General features: G+C 38.9%; 1 protein-coding gene across 9 annotated transcripts in view; it reads right to left on the reverse strand.

Moving 5' to 3' along the window:
- The window catches only part of PPP2R5C (protein phosphatase 2 regulatory subunit B'gamma), a 195,969-nt gene that overhangs the window by 66,947 nt on the left and 115,055 nt on the right, over positions 1-13,967 (reverse strand). For all 9 annotated transcript variants that reach the window (XM_020971139.2, XM_020971142.2, XM_078150411.1 and 6 more), the window contains one exon: positions 11,312-11,511. In XM_020971139.2, the coding sequence (XP_020826798.1) occupies positions 11,312-11,511 (200 nt within the window). The remainder of the gene's footprint in view (positions 1-11,311; positions 11,512-13,967) is intronic.

A 13,967-nucleotide genomic window follows, 5' to 3' on the forward strand; every position in this document is an offset into this window, starting at 1 on the left:
CAGAGAAAGTTATATATGAAATACTGAAGTACGTACTGGTGCCTTTCTAAAACTATGGCAGGGCAGTTTTTTTTTTTTTACTGAAAGTAAACAACATTGGCAACTTTCCAATCTGGAAAGCTTTCCAAGTGAAGCTGACTTAGATTCCAGAAGAGGACATTACATACATGTGGTAAACATGACAGCTGTTTTATTTGGGTGGTTCTAACACATTCCTTCCCAGAACCCACCTAGATGCTAAAACACTGTTCTGGAATAGTAAGGCAGTGAGATGAGAACGTTCCTCCCTTCTTTTGGGATGGACATTGTCGTTTTGTCTTCTCCACAGTCATCGGGGGTCCAGTGGCAAGACGTAGGTCAGGCCAACTGAAGATGGCCCTGGATGCAGTGGGAGACCATGGCCTTTTTAAGCTAAGGTCTTTCCAGGTCTCAGTTTAACTGAGGCAATGCCCATTCACTGATTAAGGCCAGGTAAGAAAGAGGCAAAGAACCGCCTCTATACCTACTCAAAGAAAAAAAATTGATATGGGAGGGGAAGACCCTCAGGGTTTCTGGCCAAAACAAAAACAACTGCTATTTACATTCATTCAGAGCCATCAGAAACCAATGATCAAGTGAGGCTTCGGCTAGGACTCATGGTTGGCCAATAAATGAGAGCCAGAATGATCTGGATTTGAGGCATGGTCCATAAAAAAGAAATCTAGCCCTTAAACCCCCAAGATATCTTGCTGAGTTCCAGTGATCAAAATTTATATTCCTTTGGGCACAGCACTCACATGATTCCCTATATGGTCGGAGGTAGAGAAGGGAGGGAGAGAAGGGAGAAGGGAGGGAAAGAGGGAGGGAAGGAAAAAAACGAGGGAGGAAGGAAGGAACTGTGCTGACCAACTGGAACTGGCCAGTTGGGCCCCCAGCGGGGCAGCTGCTACTCCTCACAGTTTGTTGTTTGCCCAGCATCCTTGAAGAGGACTGTGACATCAGGAAGGTGATGCCATGACTTGCAAGTGAACTGGATTTAATTGAGGCAGGGCTGTGCAAGGTTACTAGCCTCACTCTCTCTTCTGGAGCTACCTGGGTCCAGTAGCAAGATATAGATCAGGCCGACTGGAGATGACCCCATTTTGGGATGCATATTCAACAAAGGAATATTCCATGTCTTCACTTTTGATAGGGAACAAGCCCTGACCTTATCTTCCATCCCTTTTCTCTCTATTGCCCCCTCTCTTTAAAGTACCAGAAAAGTAAGAAGGATTTATTCAGGAAATTACTCAAACCCCGCCTTTTCTTATCTTATATTTAGGCTCTAGGAAGAACTAGAAATCAGGTTTCAGCTGGAAGGGTAGAAAAGAAAACTCTCATCTACTTCTCTGCACACTACTCAGGTCCCCATTAACATATTCTCACAACAAACTTCACCAGGGCATCAAATTTTTTTTAGGATACAATGAGTTTAGCTGAGTAAACAAAGTTGACTCAGTATCTCTGAAGTAAAAAGAGAAGCTCTGAACCTAGCAGAAGGAAGGGCAATTAGGGTACACATTTACTATGCTAACTTTTTCTAGCTTTGACTTTCTGGTTTGAAATTCAGAGTGTTATGGCCGTTGGCTTATTTTTATGAGTAGTTTATAAACAGACATTTAGGTGAGGAAGACTTCAGTGTTGGAGGCTAAAGAAAAAGGAACTGTTTTTGCCTTTCCTCATACATCCAGTGCTTAGCATAGTGCACAGCGCATAGTAAGCACTTAATAAATACCTGCTGCTAAATTGGAGAAGCATGAAGGAAGGAGAAAGGTGACAGCGCTATTATTTAATAGAAAAAGCTGAAATCAGAAGATCTGGCTTGGGTGAGTCAGTGACTAATTCTAGATCACAAAGAAGCCATTTTTAAGTCATTGGATCTATTTCAAACCCATCTTCCATGGTTCTCTCCACCGATATAGATCATTAACTGCTTTAGACCTCAGTTTTCTCATCAGAAAAATGAAAGGGTAGGACCAATTGATGGTTAAATTTCTTTTTGGCTATAAATCCTATATCATCTCCTATGTTCCCACAAAGGGAAAATGGCACATTGTTGCAGTTAACAGAGCCATAAAATATTTAACTAAATTTTTTCCTCACAAACACCACTGGGGTCATGGAAATAGATATGTTAAACTTTTTTTTTTCTGGCAATGATATTCTCCATAATGGGATTTCACTGGTATCAAGGAGTGCAGCTAGACACTAAAGCTATACTGGTTTTCTAATGGGAAATGAGTTTCTAATGAGTTTCGATGGACAATACAGAATTATCATTTATTATATTTTATTAGTTTATTACTGTGGATAATGTGGTTGATGATAAGTTTCTTTTTTTTTTTTTTTGGTGAGGCAATTGAGGTTAAATGACTTGCCTGTGGCCACACAGCTAGTAAGTACCATGTGTCCGAGGCCGGATTTGAACTCAGGTCTTCCTCAGTCCAGGACTGGTGCTCTATCCACTGTGCCACCTAGCTGCCCCATGGTAAGTTTCTTTTAAAATATTCTTGATGCAAATAACAACAAAACTAATCTTTCAATGTAGAATAAATTAAACAGGACAAAATGAACAGAGCTACAAGATGTTGTGGAACTTAAAGCAAATCTGAACAGGCAGCTTTGCCAGAATACTTGGAGAATGCCCTCATAGTGATACCAGATTTTACCAAGCTAGGACTTAGGACAGGAGATGGGGACATCCATTGTCAGGACTAGACTCAAAGCCTTTCCAACCATATCTTCCAAAGCCAAGGGTCACCTCCATAACACAAGGGGGCACTGGAATAGGCCTTCAGTGGAGAGGTAAAGAACATAAGGTTCATGAAAAATACATTACTGAGTTTTTCACTGTAGCAACATTATAAAAAATCATGAGGAAGATGTGTTTTGCTATTACTGTTTCATAATCGATAGCAATAGTAGATGCTACAGTCTGCCTTGTAAGCAAACTGAAGTGTTTTAAAGTTGTGTTTTGTTTGTGAATGCCTTTGTAATTTTCCTAAAACGAAGAAACATTTTTCACAACTTTGCAACTTAACACACTCTTCATGAAGATCACTTAAAAGCTAATCCAAAATAAAGAGTCATTAGCTATATTAGTTTTTCCCCCCATATGAGGGATTTAGCACTTTAATGTTTCAAGAATGTTTGTTTCATTATAAAGGTTTTAGTTATACTTTTGTTTTCTTATTTTTTAATTTTCTAATTTTATCCCTACATGGTTGTTAGTACAAAAATAGAATAAAAACAACTACACAAAATGCTGGTAGATTGAGACTATTTTATATCATCTCTGCTGACAGAACGGTCATCCACTGACTGTATTTATGTATTACCAAGTGTATTCCAGTGACTGATTCTAGATCACAAACCAACTTTTCATTCACTGGATTCACTTCAAACTCATCCTCCATGGTTCTCTTCACTGATATATATTACTCATTACAAATAGTGAATCAAAGTAGGTTATTTTGTGTCTGTACTACTCTCTTCATGTAAACTCCTTAGACTACTTCACAGAGTCAATTTAAAGATAAGCCTGGCCAGTGTTTCTTAACGTCCCATCTAATTCTAAAATTCTATGATTCTTTTGCTATGTGGAAAGGCAGTGCACTCCATACAGTTTTTGCTAATTCAAGTTCCAGGTGCTATTACAAGTATGGGCTTTGAACTTGACCAAATAATGACCATCTATGTTTACCCAATCTTACCTCCAAAGAAGAAACTGACTTCATGAAATATTAACATTTATTATTCCTTTTGGGACTAAATCCTCATTATTTTTAAAAAAAATATTAACTGCATTTTGGTTGATTTAAAATAGGTAATATTTTTACATGCCATAAAATACCCAGCCAATTCTTAAGTTATTTCTTGTAACCAATATGATCTCTGAAACACATTTTAGAACAAAAATGCTTTGTTCTATCATGAACTAAGTTCTTATATTTGCTTATATTTACACTAAAATATAGTGTAATGCTACTTTTTACTGCAGATAGGGGTAAGAATCAGATTCTCAAAATTTAAAGTAGGTGTATATTACTTTGACAGCTTTCAAGATATATGGTGCTGAAAATGACTAAGAATCTACTCGTTATAGTCCTAGGTTACTTTTTCTCTAGTTGCTGTATTTAGTCAATACAAATTATGCATTAAGCATTTGTGGAAGGCACATTAGGGATACCTTAGGAATGCAAGTTAGGGTTCCTGTTCTTAGGTAACTTATAGAGCTGGGATGATATAATACGCACACGAGAGGCAGACATTTCTTGTGGAAAATAGTGCTGACTTCAGGGCCAGGAAGACCTGGATTGAAATCCCATCAACAAACATTTATTAAGCTCTTATTAAGTGTTAATCCCTGGGGATCTGAAGAAAGGCAAAAACAGTCTCTGCCCTCAAGACACATTCTAATGGGGGCGAGAATTTGCAAACAGCTATATGTCTAACAAAATACATACAGGGTAAATCAAAGGTAATCTTAGAAGAGAGGCACTGGTATTGAGGTGTCCTCTCAGGCCCTGCCAGAAGGCAGGATTCAAGCTAAGACATAAAGGAAAAGTCAGGGAAACCAGGAGATGGAGATAAGGAGGAGGAGCATCCAAGATATGAGGGACACCCAGTAAAAAATGCTCAGAGACTAGAGATGAATGTCTTGGGCAAGGAACAGAAGAAGGCCAGTGGTGCTGGATCACAGGGTACGTGAAAGTTATAAAATATGAGAAGACTGGAAAGTTAGGAAGGGGTCAGGTTATAAAGGGCTTTTTAAAAAAAGCTAAACAGGACTTTATATTTCATCCTGGAGGTAATAGGGAACCAACAGAATTTATTTAGTAAGGGGGAATAAAGGTTATCCAACCTGCACTTTGGGAAGATCCTTACCTCTTAATGCTCTAAGATACTCTCTAAGACTATACAGTTCAGAAAAATGCTGACCTGCATCGGTAGAGGAAGATTCCTTACCTGGGAATTCCCCATAGCAATGAAACCATAGGTCTAGTCCTTATCCCCTTTAATATACACACGTGAAATGACTTGACCCTCATCAAGCAATAAACACAGCCAGTACAAATTAAAACAGAAACCCGACACGTCAATTGTTTTCTACTTCAAGAATGCCCTAGCCACCAAGTCCTACCTAAGAATTCTTGCCCAGATTGGCACCTGTCTCTTTCTCGAATTCATATACATACATACACACATGTATATGTATATACACACATACAGATTTACATATGTATAGCTTTACCATACATAAACCTCAGCACTTGATCATACTCATTTTATCATTCTATTTGGTGCTATCTTATGCTGTCTTAATTGTTTGAAGTGTATATATGAAAAAAATTTAAGTTTCTTGGGACCTCAGAGACCATGACAAACATTTCTTCTCTATTACAAACAGCACTTAAGTGCTTTATCAGGCACTCAAATATCAAAGTGAAAGAATGCAAAATAGATTGAGATTAAAGGAGCAGTCATAGTTTTTAGATGATCTATGTTAGGCTTTTAAGCCAAGGAATGACATGATAAAAATATTTAAGGAAAATCCTATCACTTAGAATATCCATACTTACTATGTACAAGTTAACAAGTATTTATTAAGCACCTACTCACTATGTGTCAGGTGCTCTGCTAAGTGTTAGGGGACATAAAGATAAAACAGTCCCTGTTCTCAAGGCTCTCAGTCTAACGGAGGAGACAACATGTAAACAACTATGTACAAATACTGGGCAACTAGGTGGCACAGTGAAGAGAAGGCTGGGCCTGGAGTCAGGAAGACCTGAGTTCAAATCTGGTCTCTGACACTTACTAGCTATGTGACCCTGGGCAAGTCACTTGGTCCTGTTTGCCTCAGTTTCCTTAACTGCAAAATGAGCTGGAGAAGGAAATGATAAACCACTGTAGTATCTACCAAGAAAACCCTCAAAAGGGTCACGAAGAGTTGGACATGACTGAAAATGACTAAACAACAACAAAATGTACAAACAAGATATATAAAGATAAACTGGAGACAACAGACAGAAGGCACTATCAGTAAGTGGGAATTATGAAAAGCTTCTTATGGAAGGCAGGATTTTGCTGGGACTTGAAAGAAGTCAGGAGACAGAGATAAAGGAAATATGTGAAAATGCACAGGAGATGGCTAATAGAGTGCCCTGTGCTAGGAACAGCAAAGAGTACAGTGTCACTGAACAAAAGAAAATGTGGAGGGCTGAGGGGGTGGAGTAAGAGAGGGTGTGTGTGTGTATGTGTGTGTGTGTGTGTGTGTGTGTGTGTGAGAGAGAGAGAGAGAGAGAAACAGAGAGAGAGAGAGAGAGAGAGAGAGAGAGAGAGAGAGAGAGAGAGAGAGAGAGAGAGAGAGAGAGAGAGAGAGAGAGAGAGAGAGGAGCTGAGGGTGACACCTGGCTTGGGCCCTTTGATAGTAACTGCAAAGTTAGGAAGCAAGAAGGACTGGGGCAGGGGACGATATGTTGACTTTAAGATGTCTATGGGTCATTCAATTTGAGATGTCCAATAAGAGTTGGGAGATGTGAGACTGAAGGTCAGTAGAGTGGATAGGGCTAGAAAGGTAGGTCTGGGAATCATCAATACAGAGATGATATCTGAATCTATAATAGTTAAATAAGATCACCAAATGAAATAATATAGAGGGAGAAGAGAAGATGTCCCAGGATAGAGCCTTGGGGGATTAACCACAGTTATTAAGGCATATATAGATAATGATGTAATAAAGAAGACTGAGAAGGAATTGTCAGAAAGGTAGGAGGAGAATCAGAAAATAAAAGAGAGCATCAAGTAGATGAGGATGATAGACATTGTCAAAGGCTACAGAGAAATTGAGGAGAACGAAGATTGAGAAAAGGCTACTGCACTTGGCAATTAAGAGATCATTACTAACTTTGGCAGGGGGCAGCTAGGTGGTGAAGTGGATAGAGTTCTGGGCCTGGAGTCAGAAAGACTCATTTTCCTGAGTTCAAATTTGGCCTCAGACCCTCACCTGGGCAAGTCACTTCACCTGGTTTGCCTCAGTTCCTCACCTATAAAATAGGCTGGAGAAGGAAATGGCAAACCACTCCAGTATCTTTGCCAAGGAAACCTCAAATGGGGTCACGAAGAGTCGGCTATGACTAAAAAATGACTGAACATAACACTACCTTTGGAGAAAAGTTTCAGTTGAAGAATGAGGTCAGAAGCTAGAATGCACATATATAAATCTCAGAGTTGGGATAAAAATGAAGATACAGACAAAAAGATTGAACTCAAACAGGAATTTTAATAAAAAAAAAAACTTAACCAAATAGAGTTTGGGGGAATGAAGCAAAAAAAGCCTAGTACAGACTTCACTAAATCAAAATTTGAGACAATTCAGCCAAAGCAAAGCATAAGTTACATCTTGGCCCCCTCTAGGAATAATGGTTATTCTGGGCAAATTAAAGGTATCAAAACATTTTTTTAAAGGACTTTAGCACATTTTTTCATGAAAAAAAAAAGATACTGCTTATCTTCTAATGTAATCAGTAGTCAATATTGTGTTAGTCTAAGTTGTTCTCCGGGTCTAAATTAAAAATAAAAATTATAATTATTAATAATTTTTTAAAACTAATTTACACATTTGTTTACTAATTCAAGCTTTGTCCAATTAGTAGGAGTTAGTCAGTTCTTGTGCTATTATTTTGTCCCCATGAGGCAGTGGAAAGAATACTGAGTTTGGAGTCTAGCTCTAAGCCTCAGTTTTCTCATCTGAAAAATAAGAAGCCTAAAGTACTTGACCTCTAAAGTGCCTTCTGGCTCTAACTCTATAATGCTATGATCCTAGCACTTGGTTTCTAATGTTTGAGGGAGGCTGTCAAATTGGCCTTTAGTTATAATGGTTGCTGAACAGTTGCAGGGATCAAATGAACACAAATTGGAGGCCTATCTAATATCTGAGACAACACTGACTATGAAGTACAAAAGAGGTGAGGAAAGAAACTCCTTTCATAAAAAAGTTTTCATTTCAGAGTAAAAGTATTGATTTTGATATGTGATCAGTGTTTTTTTTTTGTTAACAGTATTTATTAAGGACAATCAATTGAATTAGTGAAGATTTGGAAATTGATGTTAGAAACACACTGATTAGTAATATTTGTCAATCATACGAATAGTCTAGGATTTTCTTATTCCAAAGCTTAATAAACAACTGTAGCTAATAGGGGCAAATAATTAAATATCAAAATAACTAAGGCCTCTGAAAATATTTAAATATTTGCATGGAGAACATATCTACCCAAACAACAAACATTTAAGTATTATATCTCTCCCTCCCAGAGGGAGAAGATATGCTGTAGATGATTCCAGTTAGAGAATGAACGCTAAAACAGACTTTAGAGACCATCAAATCCAACCTCTTCTTTACCTCCCTCATTGTACAGAAGGAGATACTGTCTTGTAGCTGAAGATGAAAACATTTCAAAGCTATAAGGCTGTACAATTAGGCATGGACTCAACTTGGGCTACAAGAAAAGGCATTTGATCTGCTTCCTTATTAGCTCATGATTGTAAGCAAGTCACAAGCTTTCTGAGAATGATGTTCGTCAACTGTAAAATGGGAGTAATAATTCCTTCACTATTTATATTACAAGGTTATTATTTCAGGGAAAGAGTTCTGTGAACCATAAAGCACAATATAAATATATGCTAAGAAGCCCTGTTGTATCCCTTGACTTAAATTTAATTCAGTGAACACTCACAAAATACTCAAGATGTGCAAGTCACTGTGCTAGGCGTTGGGGCCAGGAAGACAAAAGTGAAACAGTTTCTGCTTCTTGAGGAACATGCTTCCTTTCCATTTGAAGGCCGAGGGTGGGAAGATAATTCAACCTAATAACAACAATGATAACAGCTAACATTTGGATGATACCCTAAGGTTTGCAAAGAGCTTTATACATGTTATCTCATTTGATGCTTACGGCAGCCCTATGAAGTAGGTATTATTATTACCCCACTTTACAGATGAGGAAACTGAGGCTGACTGAAGTTAAATGATTTGCCCAAGGTCACACAGTTAAGTAAAGATCTTAGGCAGAATTCAGACCCAGATCTTTCTCATTCCAAGTTCAGCATTCTATCCACTGTGCCAGCTAGCTGTCTTATAATTACAGGTAAATTACAAGTATTTTAAAGATGGAAAGAAGAGTATTAATTGGGAAATCCAAAAAAGCCTCCCAAAGTAAGTGGTACTTCAGCTGAATCTAGAAGAAGATATGGATGATGAGAGGGGAGTGCAAATGGCATAGGAGACAGTCTGTAAGAAGGCATAGATATGGAAGACTAATGTTGAGTTCAGGGGACAGTTCCAATTTGGCTGGAACACAGAGAGGAGTCACATGAACTAAGTCTGGGAAGTGACAAAGAAGCCAGATTGTGGAAGCCTGTAAATGCCAGGCTGAGTCTATATACTGCCTCAGGTGAAGAGGGAGTCACGGAAGATTTTTGAACAAGGGATGACATAGTCATAGCTGTTCCTTAGGAAGAAGGCTGGAGGGCACAGATTGGAAACAGGGACAACAATTAAGAGACTATTACAATAAACCAGGTGAGAGATGAGTGAAGATAAGGTGATGGATAAGAGGATGGTATACAGGTAGAATTGGCAAGGCTTGGCAATTAACTGGGTGTGGAATGTGAAGGAGAGGGGAGAATAAATGATGATTCAGATCACAAATCTGAGTGACTAGAAGGTTGGAGGACCTCACCATTTGTAAGGACTCCTTCCATGTAGGCCCTGTGTAAGATGTTCTCCATGACAGTGGTGAACATCCTGGGCTAAGACATCTCCTTGTTCCACAGCATACTTAATACTGCCAGAGAATGCTTGCCCAAAATTATGTCTGTGGTTACACTTGTCAAGGAATTGTGTATGACTGTAACAAACATAGGAGACACCTTATTGGAGGGAAGCTCTTAAGCTGCCTTTTGGAGTGGAATGCTTAAAAAAAAAATCTACAAATCATGGTATATATTAGTGGGATGGCACACCATTATGCCTTAAGAAATAATAATGAAGGGGGCTATTTCATAGAAACCTGAGAAGACTTGTATGAACTGATGTACAGTGAAATGAGCAGAACCAGGAGAAGAATTTATACACTAACAACAACACTGTAAAGACTGTAAAACATTGTAAAGGCAAAATCCCATCTTTAAACACCAATTTTCTCTTGGGGAGGTTAACAGGGCTGCCAACCTTTGATCACTACAATTTCTGAAGAACAAAATTTGCACAAGACCCAAAAAACAATGGAGAAAACACAAGATGGATATAAGCTGGCTGTAACATATTACCAAAAATCACTGATATGCAAAAAATGACAAAAAGAAATGATTCAAGAATATATGACTGGGTGGCAGCTAGGTGGCACAGTGGAGAGAGCACTGGCCCTGAAGTCAGGAGGACCTGAGTTCAAATCTGGTCTCAGATCAAACACTTGACCTGTACTAGCTTTGTGACCTTGGGTAAGTCACTTTACCCCAATGGCCTCACTTAAAAAAAAAAAAAGAATATGCGACTGGTAAAGAGGCAGAATAGTCAGGTGTTAAGAAAGAAGGACAAAAGAAATACAACCTCAAAGATGCACTGGTACAGGGTGCATTGTTTAATATTGGTAATAAGACTTGGAGGAAGATCCCTAGAATGATGGATATAGATACTTTATGAAGGATATATGGGAGAAAACGGACAGGAATTGCATCAGATGAGAAGATATGGAAGACCTGCAATTTATACTACTGGATGTAGTATTCACATTGATAAGATCAGGGATCTACTGAACTATTGTTATTATCAACAAGGGAAAGTGCCAAATGTGGAAGATAAGAATAGCTATGAGAAATTACCCACCTTTAGTTTCATGACATAGCTGCAAATGCTAATGTTCAGACAGTACAATTGTAAGAGAAAAGAGGTAAGGTGAACCAAGTAGACCTGGTCCAGGAGCCCAAATAAAGTGGTTACACATTTACACATTTATTTTGATCCACACTGATTCCTCTAGTCAGGCAAGGAAGTTGTGGTTAACTTCCATGTACTGAGCATGGTAATTATGATGTACAATAAATACTTATACATTACACACAGTTAAGATACACTGCACACAACAATGACAAATGCCTACATCTTTTCAAATATAAACAGAAAAGACTGATGATGGCAAGCAGTCTACATGCCACCTCAGCCCACCCTGCAAATACCTGAATCTACTGCCTAACTAGAGATTAGAAACTACAATTAAATGTAATCACTTACCATATGTACTACTTCAGGGTAAATAGGCTCTGTGATCACATTTCGATTGTGTGTGATATATTCTACCATTTCACTTAAAGCAGCTCGTTTTACTTCCTTCCACTTTAGATCACTTAGTGGATCAGAAACAAAGTCAAAAAGGACACAACATTGACGCAACTTCTGGATAAAAAGCTTCTCTTGATCAGCAGGAGGTACATCTGTAAAGCAGAAAAGAAAAAAAAAAGATTGTAAAAGTCCACTCTAAAGAATGCCTAAACATTTGGGAGTCAAGAACCAGAAAGAAAGGGAGAGTCATTTGAGATGAGTTCAGAAACCCAAAATGCGAGTGGGTAGAATTAATATGAAGATGCCCAAAACACACACTGCCTATATCTGGTTTAGTTACCATCCATTAACAGATTAAAGAAAAACTATCACTACAGAGCAGGTTGCTGCTTAACTTTCCCCTGAAGTATACATATATTCTCTTCATGTGTGTTTTTTTTCCCCCTGTCATTTTAGGTGAAGTTCAATACCTCTACATTCTGCATAATACCTAACATATTACTGGTTATTCAAATCACAAATGAACATGGACAGTATCTTCAACAGTAGGTAACTTGGCTGGGTACTGATAATCTGAGAAAAAAAGCACATAACACATCATTGCCTGAGCTTTGGAGTAGAAGACACTCGCAAACCTGCCACACCAAGAAAGGCAGTGGGAAGCACTGAAGAGAGAACTGGCCCTACAGTCGAGAGGACCTGGATTCTAGTCCTGCCTCTGACCTATCTGGGCTGTGTGACCTAGGAGTAAATCTCTCAGTCTCTCAGTGCTCTAGAAAACTCTCTAGAAGTTTTAGAAAGGTTGTACACCTGCATATGGCATCATTGGACGTGTCTTAATGAAACAGTCTATATGCCAGGTACTATGCTAGGCACCGAGGGGTAAAGAGACAAAAATTATACAGCCCCTGTACCAACTGAGCTTACATCCTATCGAGGGAGACAACCATACAAAAGTACATGTAAACTTTTTTCCTGAACCAGACCACTTAGTTCATGGGTATAGGCAATTCTCACTGAGGAAATTCTCTCCGCCAATGCTATTTGCACATGAGGAATATATACAAAATAAATACACGGCAGTTTTTTGGCAAGAAGACACTAAGAACTGCGTAGGTGGGGCTCAGAGTTTCCATATATAAGCTGGAACTTTAGCTTAGTCTTAAAGGATAGAAAAGATTGTAAGAGGCATAAGTGAGAGACAAGTGTGCTCCAGGCATCTGCGACAGCAAGCGCAAAGGGAAAGAGATCAGAAATGGAATGTCATGGTGGCTTCTAAAATCTTAATTGGTAGATTTCTAAACGAGGGATCATAGAATTGAGAGGGGGAAGGGATTTTAGAGTTTACCTAGTCCAATCCTCTCATTTTACAGATATGGAAACTGAGGCACAGAGAGAAGTGACTTGCCCAAGGTTATACAAGGCAGTAAACAGCAGAGCCAGGAACGGAATTCATGTCTACTGTGATTCCAAATCCAGGACTCTTTCAACTCTACCAAAATGCCCTCAGGACAAAATGAGCTGCTTATCCTGGCATTCAGGGATCTCCCATCCTCTGGCTTCACCCTATTACTTAGCCTTTCCAGTTTTATTTCACACTATCCCTGACACAAATCACAAATCACAGAATCTCAGATTTCAAAAGAACCTCCAACTACCTAGTTCTGCCCACATGGGAACAGGAATGCCCCTTACAATATACTTGACAAGTGGTCATCCGGCCTTAGCCTGCAGGTACCACCAGTCTTCCTCTTAATTCCTTATTTTCCCTCACTCAAAAATCCGGCTGCCAAATCTTGCTGTTCTCATCTCCAGAATGTCTCTCTATCCACACAAATGCCACCTTAGTTCAGACCCTTATCATTTCATACGTAGATTACTTTAATAAACTCCAGATTGGTCTTCTTGCCTCAAGCCTCTCATTTCTTCAGGCCATCCTACACACGGCCATGTTATTTCTGTTAAATACATTTATTTATAGAATTCCTCTCATCAATCAACTCTAGTAACTCCCTCTTGCAGGGGTGGGGAACCTGCAGCCTCAAAGGCCTGGGGTGTGACATTTTGACTGAGTCCAAATTTTACAGAACAAATATTTTTAAGGGGATTTGTTCTGTGAAGTTTGGATTCCATCAAAGTCTGCACTTGGGGCCCTAAAGGGCCACTTGTGGAAGGCCACAAGTTTCCCACCCCTGCCCTATTTAGCCTTCAGTATAAAATGTAAACTTCTCTGTTTAGATTTTAAAACCTTTCATGAACTGACCCAATCTGTCTTTCCAGCCTCATAGAACACAATTCCTTTTGTCCCTTACACTACACAGTTAAGCAATCCAGTCCTCTCTTGTTCCTTACATAGGAATGAAATTCCATCTCTGCTGTTGCACTGTTTCCCATGCCTGCAATGCATTCCCTCCTGACCTTTGCCCCATATTATTCCATAAATATATATATGTTCTTGTCTTTTCCATTAGAATATAAGTTTCTTACAAGGAGAGATGGTTTCAACTCGTATTTGTATGCTTAGCAGCTAGGAAACTGGCAATAGGCACTTAATAACTAGCATTTACATAGAACTTCAAAGTTGACACAGCACATTACAATTATTATC

Source organism: Phascolarctos cinereus, unplaced genomic scaffold, assembly GCF_003287225.1.
Source record: "Phascolarctos cinereus isolate Bilbo 61053 unplaced genomic scaffold, phaCin_HiC Scaffold_2;HRSCAF=192, whole genome shotgun sequence".
Classification (NCBI taxonomy): Eukaryota; Metazoa; Chordata; class Mammalia; order Diprotodontia; family Phascolarctidae; genus Phascolarctos; species Phascolarctos cinereus.